Below are 15,001 nucleotides of genomic sequence, written 5' to 3'. Positions count from 1 at the left end.
GGAAGAGTGTCACAGTGATTCGTGGGGAGAGATAGGTGAAAAATTGATTTATCAACAGGCGCCTGCAACTGTGTTCACAATTAATATAGTTTTACAGCAAAATTTTACAACAGTTCTAACACAGCAGGATGTTCTTCTCCTTTATTTTCTAGTTTTCCTCCAAGTTCCAACTTGAAAATGAACCCCATGAATTATGTTTTACTATAGAAAACAACAGAGTTGACAAAAGGATACACACTAGCATTAAAGCCAACAGAAAACTTGGCACTTCACAAGTAACAACTCTTAACTAGCAAAGTACAATTTACCAAAATGTCTAGCCTGGTATACAAATATTGACCTCCTTTCATTACTTTGTGATAATGAAAATTTGAGTCTTTTTATATTCTGAGTTGTTTCATGTTCACCATTAAAAACAACTCCTATTTTTTAGTATTTTTGTATAATCAAGTACAGACAAAACAGAATTCTGAAGCCTGATGAGAACTTTATCACAGGACAGATAGGCTTCTGAAGGAAAATTAAATAAAGTAAGTTTTTTCCTTTATATTCCTACCAGAATGAAGGAACAGTTCATGTCCTGAAGGGGGTCGGCTTCCTGAGCCAGCAGGTTTTGTGTGCTCAATCATGCTGTGCCGAGCAGGTGGTGGTGGTGGTGGTAGTGAAGGGGGTGAGCTATCAAACGCATCTTCACCTGCATTTTAGAAAAGAATTGTTAGATGAGTAAAACTTCATTAAGAACTGTAGAATAAAGGGTGAAGCTTAGAATGTATTTTTCTCTGGCTGCTGAGGCCATTACTCCTAGAATTCATCTAGCAGTTCAATGATTCCAGTGACAGAATTGCAAGCTTGACTCTTACTATGCACAATCCTTTTCTAAAACATGCTCTGAATGACCTTTTACAGTGCTCTGTTTCTTTTCTGGGATGGGAGAAGAGATTTCTTTTTTAGTGGCTCAATTGCAAAGAGTGTATTATAATGAAAGCTTTCACTGAATATCATTGTAGAGTAACAGCTATATTTCAGTGGCTAAGCAAAAATATTTCTATTCAAACACTAGCACCGACTACATTGAATCTGGTACATTTATACTGTGTATTATTTTTATCTGCTGTTCTAAAGCTCTGACCCCAGACATAAACTGAATTTTCTAGGGCTTGGCAAAACAATCTACCCCCTACACTAAGGTGGTGCAGACGTGAATAGGGTTACCAAGCAGTGTGATTTTTACGTGTTCTTCTGCCTTCAATTCCATGTACTCTCACAGAATCACAGAATGTTCGGGGTTGGAAGGGACCTCTGTGGGTCATTTAGTCCAACCCCCCTGCCAACTCTCGCAACTCAGAAACATTTCAGGGGCCAAAGACAGTGCAGTGCAGGAACACGGAAAATGTTCAAAAGGTTTTATGGAACCAGAAAATTGGATGATGATATATACACTGCAGTCTAACAATCATGCAACTGAGTTTGCCCATGAAGGTGTGGGTGGTGGCCAAGCACAGCCCCAGTACATATGCAGAGCTCACTGACTTTTGTGTAGCAGAACAGAATAGAAATCAGGGTTGGAAAAGCAACAGCTTCTGGTGATTGTAGGCAGCAGTGAGTTTTGAACTGTCCCTTGATAGTGGAAAAAAAACAGAAATAAACTTAATTAAATTTCGTTTTCTTCAACTTAAATACCTCCTCTTTGGCATTCTTCTTTGTATTTGACAAAAGAAATGGAATTAAGCTGCAAAAGGAAAAACTGTCTACTCTTGCATTAAATTGCAATGCTCAAACTTCGCATTAAGGGACAAAGAGTTATAATGTATTTTAGGGAAAATGATTTTGCTTTTCTTCATAGGTTGAATACAGATTTAGTACGTCTTTTCGTCTGTCTTGCATGAGGGCTTACAGACAGATATGAAGTACAGATCATTGACACAAATATTGACTTACAGCTATAATATTTAGCCCATAGTTTGTTTGGTACTCTTAACATATTCAACATTGGTTGTTTTGCAATAAACATGGCATTTTGGTCATCTAGGCAATATTAACCATTAAATGTAATCAGCAAAAAGCCTGCAACCTAAAGGGGGCACCAGAAGATCATAATCGGAGGGTGTCCTGTTGAGCAAAGAGCTGTGTTTTGGGTTGTCTCTGGTAGGAGGTCGTGCAGGTGGCAAAGGTACCGGAACAGTAGGTGCATCATAGACATCTCCTGAATGACACAATCACAAGAAGTGAGTGTTTTCTTGCTGTACCCCTGGAACAGCATAGGTAAATTTTCTTGCTAAACAGTGAAAAACAGAAACATACCTAACTCAGGATGTTTTGATTTCTTCATCTCAGAAGTAGTACCGTGTCCCCCATTCGTTACTCCAGCACATTGACCATTCTCACACACCCTGAAAACAGACATTAAACAGAAAGCAATCAACTAGTTATCCAAGTATTAATCCCCTGAATGACCAAGTACCTAAGCTGGCAATCCATCATATGGAAACAAATGAAAGACGGTACGCTGCACCAATTTTAAACTTTACAGTTTTTATATTAAGAGCAGATACTGGTTAGCTGTCAATAAAACTCCTTTGAAGGATTACACTGCTTTCTTGGTGGGATACTGACATGGCTTAAATAACTTACAAAAGGCTGCAATACAAAACAGAGGAAGAACTAATATTAAACACAGTCTTCAATTCAGAGCTCAGGTCATTAGAGCATTCACATAGTTAAGTCACAGACTCAATCCTATTTTGCCTTCCCAGATGTTGAATTTTCCCTAGCAGAAATATGGTAAAGGGAAATTCGGATTTTGGTAATCACCCACGCAGAAGTACATAAAAAAGTAATTGAACAAAATAAATCAAAACAACAACAAAAAACCCCAAACAGAACACCACAACACACCACTAGCAATAACAAATTTCAACTAAACTCTTGGCCAAACATTTAAAAAAAAAATCAAAACCAAACTAGCCAAAGCAGTTTTGCAGGCGCCTATTCATTCCTGCATCAAAAAGCTGAGTCTCACTGATACTTCTACTACGGTTTACTAATGTTTTAAAATGGAAGCATATTGCACCCTCAGAATTAAACAACAGTATCAAATTAAATATGAACATCATCCAAACAAACAGTACAAAGTTCCCTATAATCTTGTCAGAAAAATATTGATTATTTTTGTAAGATGACTGTTCAAACACTGCAGGAAAAAATGGAACAAAAACCCTTTCACAATATCAAATATTGTTTAAATAAGTGTGAAAGAACTGGGAAATTATTCCTGTCATTGGAACTATGAATCCCTGCATATTCAGAAAGAGCCAGAGTTTCTTTGGAAAAAGGCCACCACACTAAACAATTCTAGCTCAAAAATAAAAATCTCAAGCCACCATGCACCATTTATTACTAAATACCGGCAAATCTGATAGAGCTATATACAACTAAAATTTCAGATCCTGGGGTTTTACCAATAGTACAAACATTAATAAACCGATCAGATTTGGCCTTATGGAAAGTAGGGATGACTAGAGGTCTGGAATCATTTAAAATATATGAACAAGAAAGAGGAAGTGAAATTGTGTTTACGGTCCCAAGAGTTATAACTAGGAGTAATGAAATCAATGTAAGAATAATCACAAGACTTAAAAACCAAACCAAAAAAAAAAAAAACAAACCCTAATGGTAAGAGCTATTTTGTTACGAATTAATTTCCCCAGGGAAGTGGTCGAAGAAGTGTTGCTTCTACCTTTGAAATAAGATTGGTTAAATCTCTCAAATGCAGTGGATACAACACTTCCTTTGACTCCTCAGCATATACACTAAATAACTAATAACATTTTCTACTTTAATTTGAATCTACTCTGCATTTTCAATAACCTAACCAGCCACAGGCACTAAAATAACATGGCACCACTTCAGAAATCTTCAGGTCATAATAAGTCCATTTAAATGATCAGTTTATAAATCATGCTGAAATACCTGTTTACATCAACAGTACACACCAGAAAAAAGGGCAGCAAATGAGTACTAACAAGCAAGCCTTCTGTCCTTTTCTCTTCCTTTTGGAAAAGGCTTTATTAAGAAAAGAAGGTGAATGTAATAATGTATCATTCTTCTAATAGTAGCCTAATTAGTAATACTGAAATTCTTTCTCTCCATTTCTTAATGCTACTGAACTTGCCCCATACCTGGGAAGAGATGATCAGCTGTAACAAACCAGACAATTAACTGATCTGTCAGAAAAAAAGATTTCTGAATCATTTTTTGTATTATTCTTGCAATATTTTTACCATTGCCATATCAACTGGTAAAAGAACAAAAAGTCTTAGAGGCAATACAAATTTGGGGGTAGGATGGAAGAATGACTTAGTTCCTAAATTATATATCATCCAGCAGAAATTTTGTAGGCTCTTTAGTTTACTGAAAACTCTGAAGTACTATCCAAGAACTGAGAAAGCAACACTTAGAAAAGAGGTAAGACGACAAGGTGACGCTCATGGACAGAACTGAAAGGTGCTAAAAATTTATGACAATTAAAAAATTGTTGTTAACAGTTTTGTTAAACAATACTGAAAAATTAAGCTTTCACTGACACTCTTCTCCACACGAGACTAAAGGAGGTGCATTAAAAGAATACAGCATCAACCAGAATCAAGATTCTTTTTGGAAGCTTTATCCCAGCTTTCACATCTCAGTAGTGACATCAGCTAAAAGGAGACAATTTGTAAAGTATATGGAATATCATACATATTCATACACAAACATTCAATAGTATTTGCTGCTTTTTTTTAATGATTAGGAGAATGGTTTGTTTTGAGTTAAAACTTTTATCAGAATATGTAATCAGAATAGTTGGTGGTTTTAATCATAGAGCAGCCTGAATGGCAAACTGAGGTATTTTCTTTGTAGCAAGTCCTGGATTAATGCCAAAACACCTACCATAAGTGCAAGACCAAGCATGCTAGCTAAAAAATCAACTAAAAAAATACAAAAAACTTCAAAATCAGCTTTCCATCTACAACCTCTATTAATAATTCTAATGGCCTGGTGAAATCCTGTACCAGCTAATTGAAAGCATTCTTTTTTTTTTTTTTCTGCAGAAGAAGGATACAAGAAAATGAGAAGTTTCTAGTTTTTCCAGCTGGTTATTTTCTCAAGAATCTTGCATTTCTAGATACCAGCATTTTAGTTCACTTGAAACAAATCTCCACAAGTCATCTCCACTTACAGCACTTTGATTTAGATTGCAGAGAGGTCTCAGAGCATGCAGACTCAGCTGCTTCTGGACGATGTTAACTCAAAAGATGTCCCGCAGGAGGTCATCTAATGTACTGCAATTACTAAATGGTACACCAGCCACAGGACCATGTTAGAGTTACTCTGAATCCAGACCATGCAGTGTGGATGTGGGTCCTTGGAGTCAGTTTGTCCCCTCTACAGACCCACTCCTATTGCACCATACTACTCACTAAGCTAGACATAACCCTCAGAAGTTGCTAAACCAAGGCCATCTGTCCACATACTGCTCTCTTCTGGTACAGACTTCTTGTCTAAGAAAGGTTACATCCTGTGTAACTCCAGTCATGCAAGCAACTCAACCACTAGTAGATGACTTCACATTGTACAGAAAGCCATTCCTATGCAGAAGCACAACACAGACAAAAAATGGCATTGGTAAAGAAGATTACGACCTTGGAATTTTATTTTTTGTCTTCCCATATTTTTGCTTGGCCAACATTGAGAGTTTTATTCATCATTGTTTGGGGATTGTGGGGTTTTTTATTATTTGTTGTTTTTTGGTGGTTTTTTTGTTTTTGGGTTTTTTTAAGTCTCAGAGTAGACAGGAATTTTAAGTACTCAAGATCACAAAGCTCAGAGAACTGTGCAATATTCACATGTATGCAGTGAAGGTTGGATCAGCATTCCTAATAAAGACAGAATTTTTAACCCGCATGCCTGGAGTGATCAGGCTATGACCTTTTTTCCACCTGTTCCAAATGTCTGATTAAAGAGGTCTAAAAATTGTAATTGGACAATTTTGGGATGAGAGATATGTCGAGCTTTACTGATGGTGGGTCCTTGACATAACATTCTGACAGAAAGAGGAAAAAATGGCAATATGTCTCTGCATTTTTTTAATAGCAGAAGACTCTGAACTTTTAGATGAATACCTGATTTTAATACCATACTTTTGACCGAACTAGTAGAGAATTGGCCCTTCTTTTTCCCAAGACGCTAATTCCACACGTTCAGAATTTTTTTATTTTTTTTTTTGAGTCAAAGACCAAAAAATTCACCAGGAATGAAATAGCCTTCAGTTGCCACGTCCCTTGGCTCCAAATCTCCTTGCCATAATCCATTATAAGTCAGCACTGTGACAGTGTGGAGATACTATCTTAGAACGCGTTTAAAGCAAAAGAGAGATATTCCACCTGAATTTGAAAAAAGGTTCTTTTCCTGAGAAGCACAAACAAAATACACTGTGAAACAGGCTCAAAAAGCCAAAAAGACAGTACATACGGGACAAAAAGAGAATAAAAGTATGCACATATAGCTGCCAATTCACATATTTTTCAGTACTGTGTTGCTTCTTAAAATGAATTATATAAAATGTGAAAATTTAAGATTTTCAAAGCTGATTTGGGGAATTTCAGCCACACAATCCTCCTAAAAATTAAATTTGCAAGAATTGTGGGGGTTGAATCTCCTGGTCAGTTCTGAAAACCTCAACCTAAGGGAAAAAAGGCTTAACTGCAGAAACGGTACTAAAAAGCAAAAAATACCGGTTCTGACACAAGAGAGATACAATAAAGTGAACTTCACAGGTTAATGACTGTGGTGGTGGTCAAATGAAACAGAAGCATCCGTAATCCAAGCTTGGAAACACGAGACATTTCAGCAGGCAGGCAAGCTTAACCATCGTTCTGAATTCTGAATCCAGGTAAATTTTGGAAGAAGCAGAGTTTTTGTAAATAAGTTGCCTTTGAGGCTGTTAAATGACCTTACCGAGCAACAGATTTTATATTATGACTATGAGGTGGTTGTGAGCTCAGCATTACAGGATGTGAAGAAGGAACTTTATATTCGTCATCGTCATCTGTGTGATCCCTTGATTTATCAGACAGAGAATTAGCTGCAGGAACAGGGCACCTAAGGAGATGAGAAAAAGACCAGTTTTGCTTTAACTGTTACACAGCAATGCAGTGCGAAATTGCTTTTTCCATCTTTGATTTCTTAGATGGACAAGAAGTTTGTGCCATTACTGTACAGCCATTTAAAGAACAGAAGATAAAAATGTACTAGAAAAATGAGAACTCTGTAGCATCCTCAAGTAGGCAGCTGAAAGGCCCACAAAAAAAAAATATTCTCATTTCTGTTGACATGCAATCATTCTTACATAGCAATCCAGCATGTTCTGGAGATGTTATATATATCAGCCTGTGTTTTTTCAAAATAATCACAAATTGAATTGCTGGCTTCTGCAGATGGCAACGTTTGAAATACCAATATCTAGACCAGAAACGTCGAATACTGACCAATAGCGAATGTCGAATACTGACCAAACCAGGTTGGTACTACTGTTTGAAGCCCTCTTCAAAGGCTACTTACCGGGAAAAAAAACAACGCAAAACCCCCTTCTCTGAAGGCCCTATCTGAACCTGGTTATAGAACAGATTTTAATTCATGGAATACTGTGAATTAAGTTAATTTTTTAAATTATGTGATTAATATTTGAAAGGTGCTCTTCATTTGTATAGCAGTAGAAGAGTTAGAGTACTAACATATAGGTAAAATACTCTCCCTTAGGATCCTAAAATTGTCCTATACTTACATTTCATTAATATTTCAGAATTCATATTTTAAAAAACCATATTGCTCTTCCAATTTACCTCAGCTGTAATGGTATTTGACTGCAAACTTCTTTTGCATTGTTCTGCTAGATGTCTACCCCATTTTCTTGATAATTATTGAAATTTCTTCAAGACATTGTTTTATGAAATCTCTATTGTCCTAAGACTAACTATTGTTCTACACAAAACGACCTAGTTAAGATAAACACATCTTTTACAGTTTTTTGTAATTAAACAGATGAACATTGTCATTACAAGCACAGACATGAAACACTTAGACATCTGTTTATCAAGCTGGTGAAATTGTCTATAATTACACTTTAAAAAACTTCCTTACTCTTACATCTTTAGAAGATTTTTGTACACAGGAATACAAAACTGACCAGTACACTGTATTCACATATTGTTTGAGTTCCCCTTCCTACTCTTTAAGTGGAAATATTTTAAAATTCAAAGTGAGAATTACATTCTGTTAAGTGATGACTTTGTATTTTCTGGTTTGTTGAACAGAAGGCCAGCTTTCAATCTCTCTTATCCTACTGAGCACCAAGGGCCAACGGCAAAACAGGAAAAGATGCAAGAACTCATTTTTGTCAAGCCACTTAATGTCCAGCTTAGTTGTAAACAGAGCTCCAGGGAAACCAACATCTCACACTTATTTCGAAGTATTTCAGGCAAATGTTCTCTTTCCATCTATTTACTGGTAAACTGATTCACAGAACTTAGACACAATGAACTTGCAGTCCGTGTATTTCAGTTCGGATCAGGACTGTGCTTTCAAAATGAATCCTTTTAATCTCCCCACTCACCATGCTTTGATTTGCACTGCAGAGCGCACAGCTTGAATATTTTTCAGATTAAACTCAAATACACAATACACTCCAAGTGTATTGCCCCCACTATGTTCCAGTTGCTAAAGGCTGTTCACATTCATGGGACGAGACCACAGCTAGCTGAATTGCTCTCCAATAACATGTACAGTACAGACATCAAGTCCTTACTATCAACTCTTCTGTCCTATGCAGCATACTACTTGCTAGTGCAACAAAAGCTTTAATCTTGTAAGGCCTCAAGCAAACTCCATTTCAGCAAAGTAAGTGTTATGTGGCCCACATGATCAAGTCGACACTTGTCAGCTGCCCTTAAGCGTGCCCTACCCTTAAAACCAAAGTGTATACAAAGCAGCTCACTTTCATTGATAGAGGAGGACAAAATTTTCTATTTGTCATAGGGCAACATTTGCCTGCAACGCAACGAGAATTGCCACAGAATAGGCAATGCATCCCAACTCACTGGCCTGTCAAGCTATGAGCTAAGGGCACATTGTGTCCTCCAGAGCATCATCTCTCAGATATCTACAACCTGCACATCAGCAGTGCTCCTTCTAACACCGCTGGAGAAGCCCCACGCCAAATGCTGATTTGAAGGGCACCAGGATTTCCAAGTCACAGTTGCCTTTAATGGAACTATGATTCCACCTTCAAAGTTTCTTAGCAAGATAGAAGGGATAGCAAGACGAGAAATACCTCTTCCTGCTACTTTTCCCTCAACTACCTACTCACAGGACAAATAAAATTAACACTATTTAACTTGAAAATTTCTAAGTTTGGGGGAAGAACAGTTCTGTATCTTAAACATAAAGGTTTTATTTATTTCTTCAAGAATAAAACAGTAATTTGATCAAAGCTGCTAAAAATAATCTGACATAATTACCGCAGTCCAATAAAAGAATAACTGTTTTAAGATGTAGGGTCAGCAACACAGTGGTTGAGTGGAAAATAAAAATCAGATGCTTGGTTAATATGAGTGTAAAAATTCATTGTTAAAGTATGGCTAACAATACTCAAGACAGCAAAAAATGAATCATCACTGTTTCTAGAAAAAAGACACTAGTGCTTTTCTGTTAAGGTAATTTAGCAAAGAAAAAAGTGATATTTGTAATGTCTTAGTAAAAACTGATCAAACAAGTAGCAATATTTAAAATTGTGAAGTTTCAGCTAAGGGTCATTTTGCCTCCTCATTATTTAGACTAAGACATTTCATTCATGGTCAATGCATCCTTCAGTCAAACCTCTGAAATTACAGACTTATGATAATAACTAGGAAAAAAAAAATTTGCAGCTGTATGAAACAAACTAGCTCTCAAGCCACAACTCTGCAGAGATCGGAAAGTAGCAATGAGAAACTTGCAGATTGATTGCAGTAGCACAGTTGTGGAAAGCAAGAGTATTTTGGACCAAGTACAGTTCAACATATTTATGAGTGCTTAGTGCAGTCAATCTAACAGGAGGAAAAATACGCTGTAAAAATATTCTGACATTTCAAATTAAATCATGCTAAATATTATTTAGGTTATCTTTTTAAAAACAGTTGTTGATGTTGGTGGAAATACTAAACTTTTCAAGCTTGCTATTATAAAAGATTTTTTAAAAATCTCCCCCCCCAAGTTTTTCCACCTACGTATTGCCACACACAGATACAGATTATCGGAGTATTTTCTAGTGGTTACAAAAACTTCATCTGAAATCAGTTTAAAACAGACATATTGGTGTTTCAAGAAACAACATACAAGATCAACTTTAGCAGTCATTCCATTTGACTTTAGTAGTTGTTAATTAGATAATTTGAACTTCTTACCCCTAAATTATAGTTTCATATTTTTACATTTTAAAATTAAAATGTGAAACTTGCTATGTATTTTTGAAAGGTTTAAGTACAAAACCAAACCAGAAATGAAAGTTAATTTCTCCCTGAAAAGTTTATGGAGTTTGGCTTTAGCAAATGAAGATTTTCTTTTGAATGGAATACGTCAGTTTTCTATTTGGAAGACTTCAGTTAATGAAGATACTTCTTTTGAACAAGCTAAATTCACACATTGTAGTTTTGGATTGTCTTGACATGGGCTTTATGCCTGTCCACACTGCTATAATATCTTGTTGAATTTCCAATGAACACTGCACAGTGTACGCATAGATTGTATTTTTATTCTAGGCTACATTTGCAAAAATCTGAGTAAAAAAAGGGATTTTTCATGAAGCAGAATCTTTGGTATTTCAACACTATGAAAAATAAAAACAAGAATTTTCCCCTCTTCAGAATTCACTTTGCTTTGGAATACAAAAGCATTTAGTTTGTCTATCAGTTATTGCCTTCTCTTTCTGACTGACAGAGTGTGGAACATCCCAGGGGTTGCACTGTATCACGGAAGGAGTAGTCAACCCAAGGCATCAATATAGAGAGGGGGATTGATTATATGAGGTTTCCAAACAGTCCTCCAGTGATACCCAACATCAATCAGGTTACATCACAACACTCAACTACAAAAATTCCTGTATAATATTCTAAAATTGGGTTCTGAACGGAAAGTAAACATGGAGAGCTTCAACTCTGCAATTACTCCACCTGAACAAGCGCTTCTGAATGAAAAAGTCAGTGCTCCACTGCACCTTTATTCTAGTGCTTAGGAAGAGAAAAACCAGCATATGAATGAAATCCTGAAATATATTTGTCTTTTGTACTACCATTAACTGAACAACAATGGAACAAGTGCTGAAGATACGGCAAAATTACACACACTAATGAGAAAATTCTCAGTATTAGTATGTACTGACTGCCCAATTATTTTATTTAATGGCAAGAATCACAAGGAGTACATTGGAAAGAAACTGCAGGATAAAATTGAGATATGCTCTCATTTCCTTACAAAAGCACAAAAAAAATGACAAACTGCTTTATAGCATTTCCAGGCTTTCTATTTTAAGTATCTCTTGTTCTGTAGAATATCGCATGTGATTCCAGAGGCCAGAGATACTTGCTATGCACAGCAACCTCTTGGTACCAAATTAACAGCCATGTTACCGGAAGACTAAAAGTAGTCTGCAACTCGACATGACAAAATTTCCCAAACCATGTTCTGGAACTCAGGGAGGTTGACTCCATCTAAAATGGATATAACATGTTTTTTGTTTGGTTGGGTTTTAGCCACAACAAATAAAAGATACTGGTGTGAACCCTGGATAAAGCTCCATGTGTGGAACGTCCAGAAAGCATGACCATATTAGGGGCAGAATGCACACAAATCATGCTCTTTACCCTTCATACTTTCCCTAAAATCTCTCATCTCCTGCGATAAATAGCTCTTACCACCCCCCCACCCCCGTAGTAGTAGTGGTAAAAGCAAAACCAGACAGTGTCTGCTCCCACTGCCAAATGCCTGTGAGCAAGATCTGCCACAATTTATTCTCTCTTCCTATAAAAATGTATTATGTTCAATTAACGTTAGAACTGCTCCCACTGAATCAATACAATTTACATTCCCTTTGTAAAGCCACATTAAAGTTCATGGAAAATGTATCACCAAGTTATATTAATTAATTTTATTTCTTTCTTTTTCCCGTTTTTCTTTTTGCACCAGAAAATCAGTGGTAATATCTAAAATTAATTAACACATTTCTTTTACACTTAAAGTTAACTTACTTTATACTAGGGATGACGGAGGCAGCCGGAAGAGGTGGTGAAAGCCGTGGAGGGACATCATATTCTTCATTTATCATATGACCATTTGAAAAGGCCTAAAATTACACATATGTTACAACGGGTCTCTCCTCCCATTTATCATCATGGATGTTCATCAACTAGGTATCACAAAATAGACCTTGAGAAGATTAAGGGTAAAAGCTTTCCTAGGAGTTCACACTACAGAGCTGTTATCTGAAGTGACTCTTTCATTTAGGAGCTGTAGAACATGTTAGCTTAAGTTCCACATCACGGTTACTAGATGGACTACTGAGTTACAGCTGAACTGCTTGGGGGAAAATTAAGATTTCGAGATTGCAGACTGATCAAAGTGAGAAAGGTAAGTACAGCAGGGAAACAACAGGGACAGCATGTTAAACATATTAATGTTTTTTAGAACTCTCTGATAATCACAGTGCCTGCCAGAATCCATTCCCTCCCCACAGGATTGTCTTCCTGATTCCTGGCTTTTCCCAATAGCAAAAAGATTATATTAAAGTTGATATATGAATCGGGGATGAAAATTCATTAAATGTTTCCCTTGTGAACGTGCATACAGCCTGAAACAATAATTCAGGGTTGTCAGTTGCTCCATTTAACGAAACGGCTTAGATCTATAACCTGAAGATGACAGTTCAAACAGCACTTGGTTAAAGAAATACATATGTAACTTCTCCAGACTACAACAGCACTTCTACATTGAGTGGTTATTCTGATTTGAGAAGTATTCATTCCATCAGCTTCAATACTGCATCAGACCACAACTGAGATGTTCTTATGAAGATACAAACCCAGTACCCTTTTAAAATCAGATGAAAAGCTACTGCATTTTAAACAACAGCCTAGTTGTATGTAAAATTTTAGCATTTGGCTCAATGCTGGTAACAGGAAATTCTAATTATATATAACGTCATGGAATTCTTAAGCACCTTTCATCATGTATATCAATGTTCTTTACCAATACTAACTCAATTTCAGTAATGTACTTTCAAAATAACCAAAACATCCATATAAAAAAAAAATTAGAATGGAGATAGACAGGTCAAATAGCTTGTGACCTTGGGAAAGCAAATAGAGAGAAAAACTGATGATTTCTAACTACCGTGACTTAACCACAAATCCATCCTTCTTAGCACAAGCTATGTAGTCTTCAAGAAAAAAAAGTGCAGCAGCTTTGAGTTAATAATCTGCTCTATAAATTACTGAGCTGCTTTGATAAAACTGATTAGAGTGGAACTAGGTATTTTTTCTTAGGCCACCACCATTTGATCTCGTTTCAAACCTAAGCCTCCCCAACCGTACATAGCCTTATAAGCTTTCTGAAGCTGCCTAATGCCAGAACTACTCCCCCTACGCTCTCCTCCCCAGATGTTTCTATATGTTAATTGAAAATAATTCTTCTTCTTTTTTAATAGAAGAAACACCATAGGCATAGACATCCATGCTATTCACTGCAACCAGGGACAGGAAAACATACTTCTCGTGTGGGTGACAAGCAGATGCCCCTAGCCAAACTAAGCTAGACAATCCGTGGAAAGGTTGCAAGTGACAACTCCAAACACCCTCAACACTGAAAATGGATTATTGGACATGTCCTGGGTTTGGCTGGGATAAGGATTAGCTTTCACACGATGCCGGGTGGGCTGACCCCAACTCGCCAACCAAACGGGATATTTGATGCCATGTGACATCATGATCAGTATTTAAGCAGGGAGAGATTAGGTAGGGTAATTGTAGGGTAATTTGCTACTCGGGATTGAGCTGAACATCGGGCAGTGAGAAAATTGCACTCTGTATATGCTTTTTATCAGTATTTGTCCAAGAGAAGTCAAAAGCTGTTACAGACAAATTACAACAACGTACAACTCCAGCAACTGGAGTTCCACTCTAAGTACACAGGAAGAAAAAATCAGCTAGATATGTGTATTACTGTAAACAATTGACAAAGAAAAAGGGAGTTGCAATGCTAAGTATCCTGAATAAGGTTTAGAGTATTGAATGTAATACCAAATCAACCAATGCAATACTGAGGTTGTGCCACTGAGCACTTTGAAGGATGCTGCCCATACAGCCAGTGGCAAAGATACAATAAATGATCCTACATTCAGCTTAGCTTTAGATGTATTTGTTTTCTCTTTCTTAGGGTCAAGGCAGGTTAGAACTGTTCCATTAGACTACACTGAACATCGTGACTAGTCTAACGCTTTTTTGAAAACAATGTTTTACTGATGAACAACACAACTGAACTTTGGAACGTTCAGCTTTTTATGTTAATGCACACAATATATCTGACAATTTAAGTATATTTGTGTACATCATCTGTACATACTGCATACATTACAGACTGAAGAGGTTACATAGTCCTCACCTCATCTGTGACAGAGGTAACTGGAACATCTACTATTCCATCAGCAAATGCATACACAGTTTTGGCATAAGACACTTCCAAAGTGGACCTAAGATGCTATATAACTACACTACAGCATACAGTGCTATATTATTATTATGCACAAACTGTATGGATCATTTACTACAAGAATACAGCAAATCCAGAATTTTCTCTCCAAGCTATTTTTTGAAGGTTTCATATGAAAATCGTAACTTAGACCCTCATGTACTGTTGCTTTACAAATTACAGTATTTAA

At 36.6% G+C, this 15,001-nt stretch overlaps 1 protein-coding gene across 2 annotated transcripts in view; it reads right to left on the bottom strand.

Moving 5' to 3' along the window:
• CBLB (Cbl proto-oncogene B) overlaps positions 1 to 15,001 on the bottom strand; it is a 131,708-nt gene that overhangs the window by 13,879 nt on the left and 102,828 nt on the right. The window contains exons 13-17 of one of the 2 annotated variants that reach the window (XM_075435514.1): positions 12,318 to 12,412; positions 6,997 to 7,140; positions 2,302 to 2,390; positions 2,072 to 2,203; positions 557 to 694 (exon numbers count right to left, since the gene is read on the bottom strand). In XM_075435514.1, coding sequence (XP_075291629.1) covers positions 557 to 694; positions 2,072 to 2,203; positions 2,302 to 2,390; positions 6,997 to 7,140; positions 12,318 to 12,412 — 598 coding nt within the window. The remainder of the gene's footprint in view (positions 1 to 556; positions 695 to 2,071; positions 2,204 to 2,301; positions 2,391 to 6,996; positions 7,141 to 12,317; positions 12,413 to 15,001) is intronic. The other variant, XM_075435519.1, reaches the window with a different exon arrangement.

The sequence above is a fragment of the Opisthocomus hoazin genome, chromosome 1 (genome assembly GCF_030867145.1).
Source record: "Opisthocomus hoazin isolate bOpiHoa1 chromosome 1, bOpiHoa1.hap1, whole genome shotgun sequence".
NCBI lineage: Eukaryota > Metazoa > Chordata > Aves > Opisthocomiformes > Opisthocomidae > Opisthocomus > Opisthocomus hoazin.
This window is presented reverse-complemented; position numbering and strand designations above follow the sequence as displayed.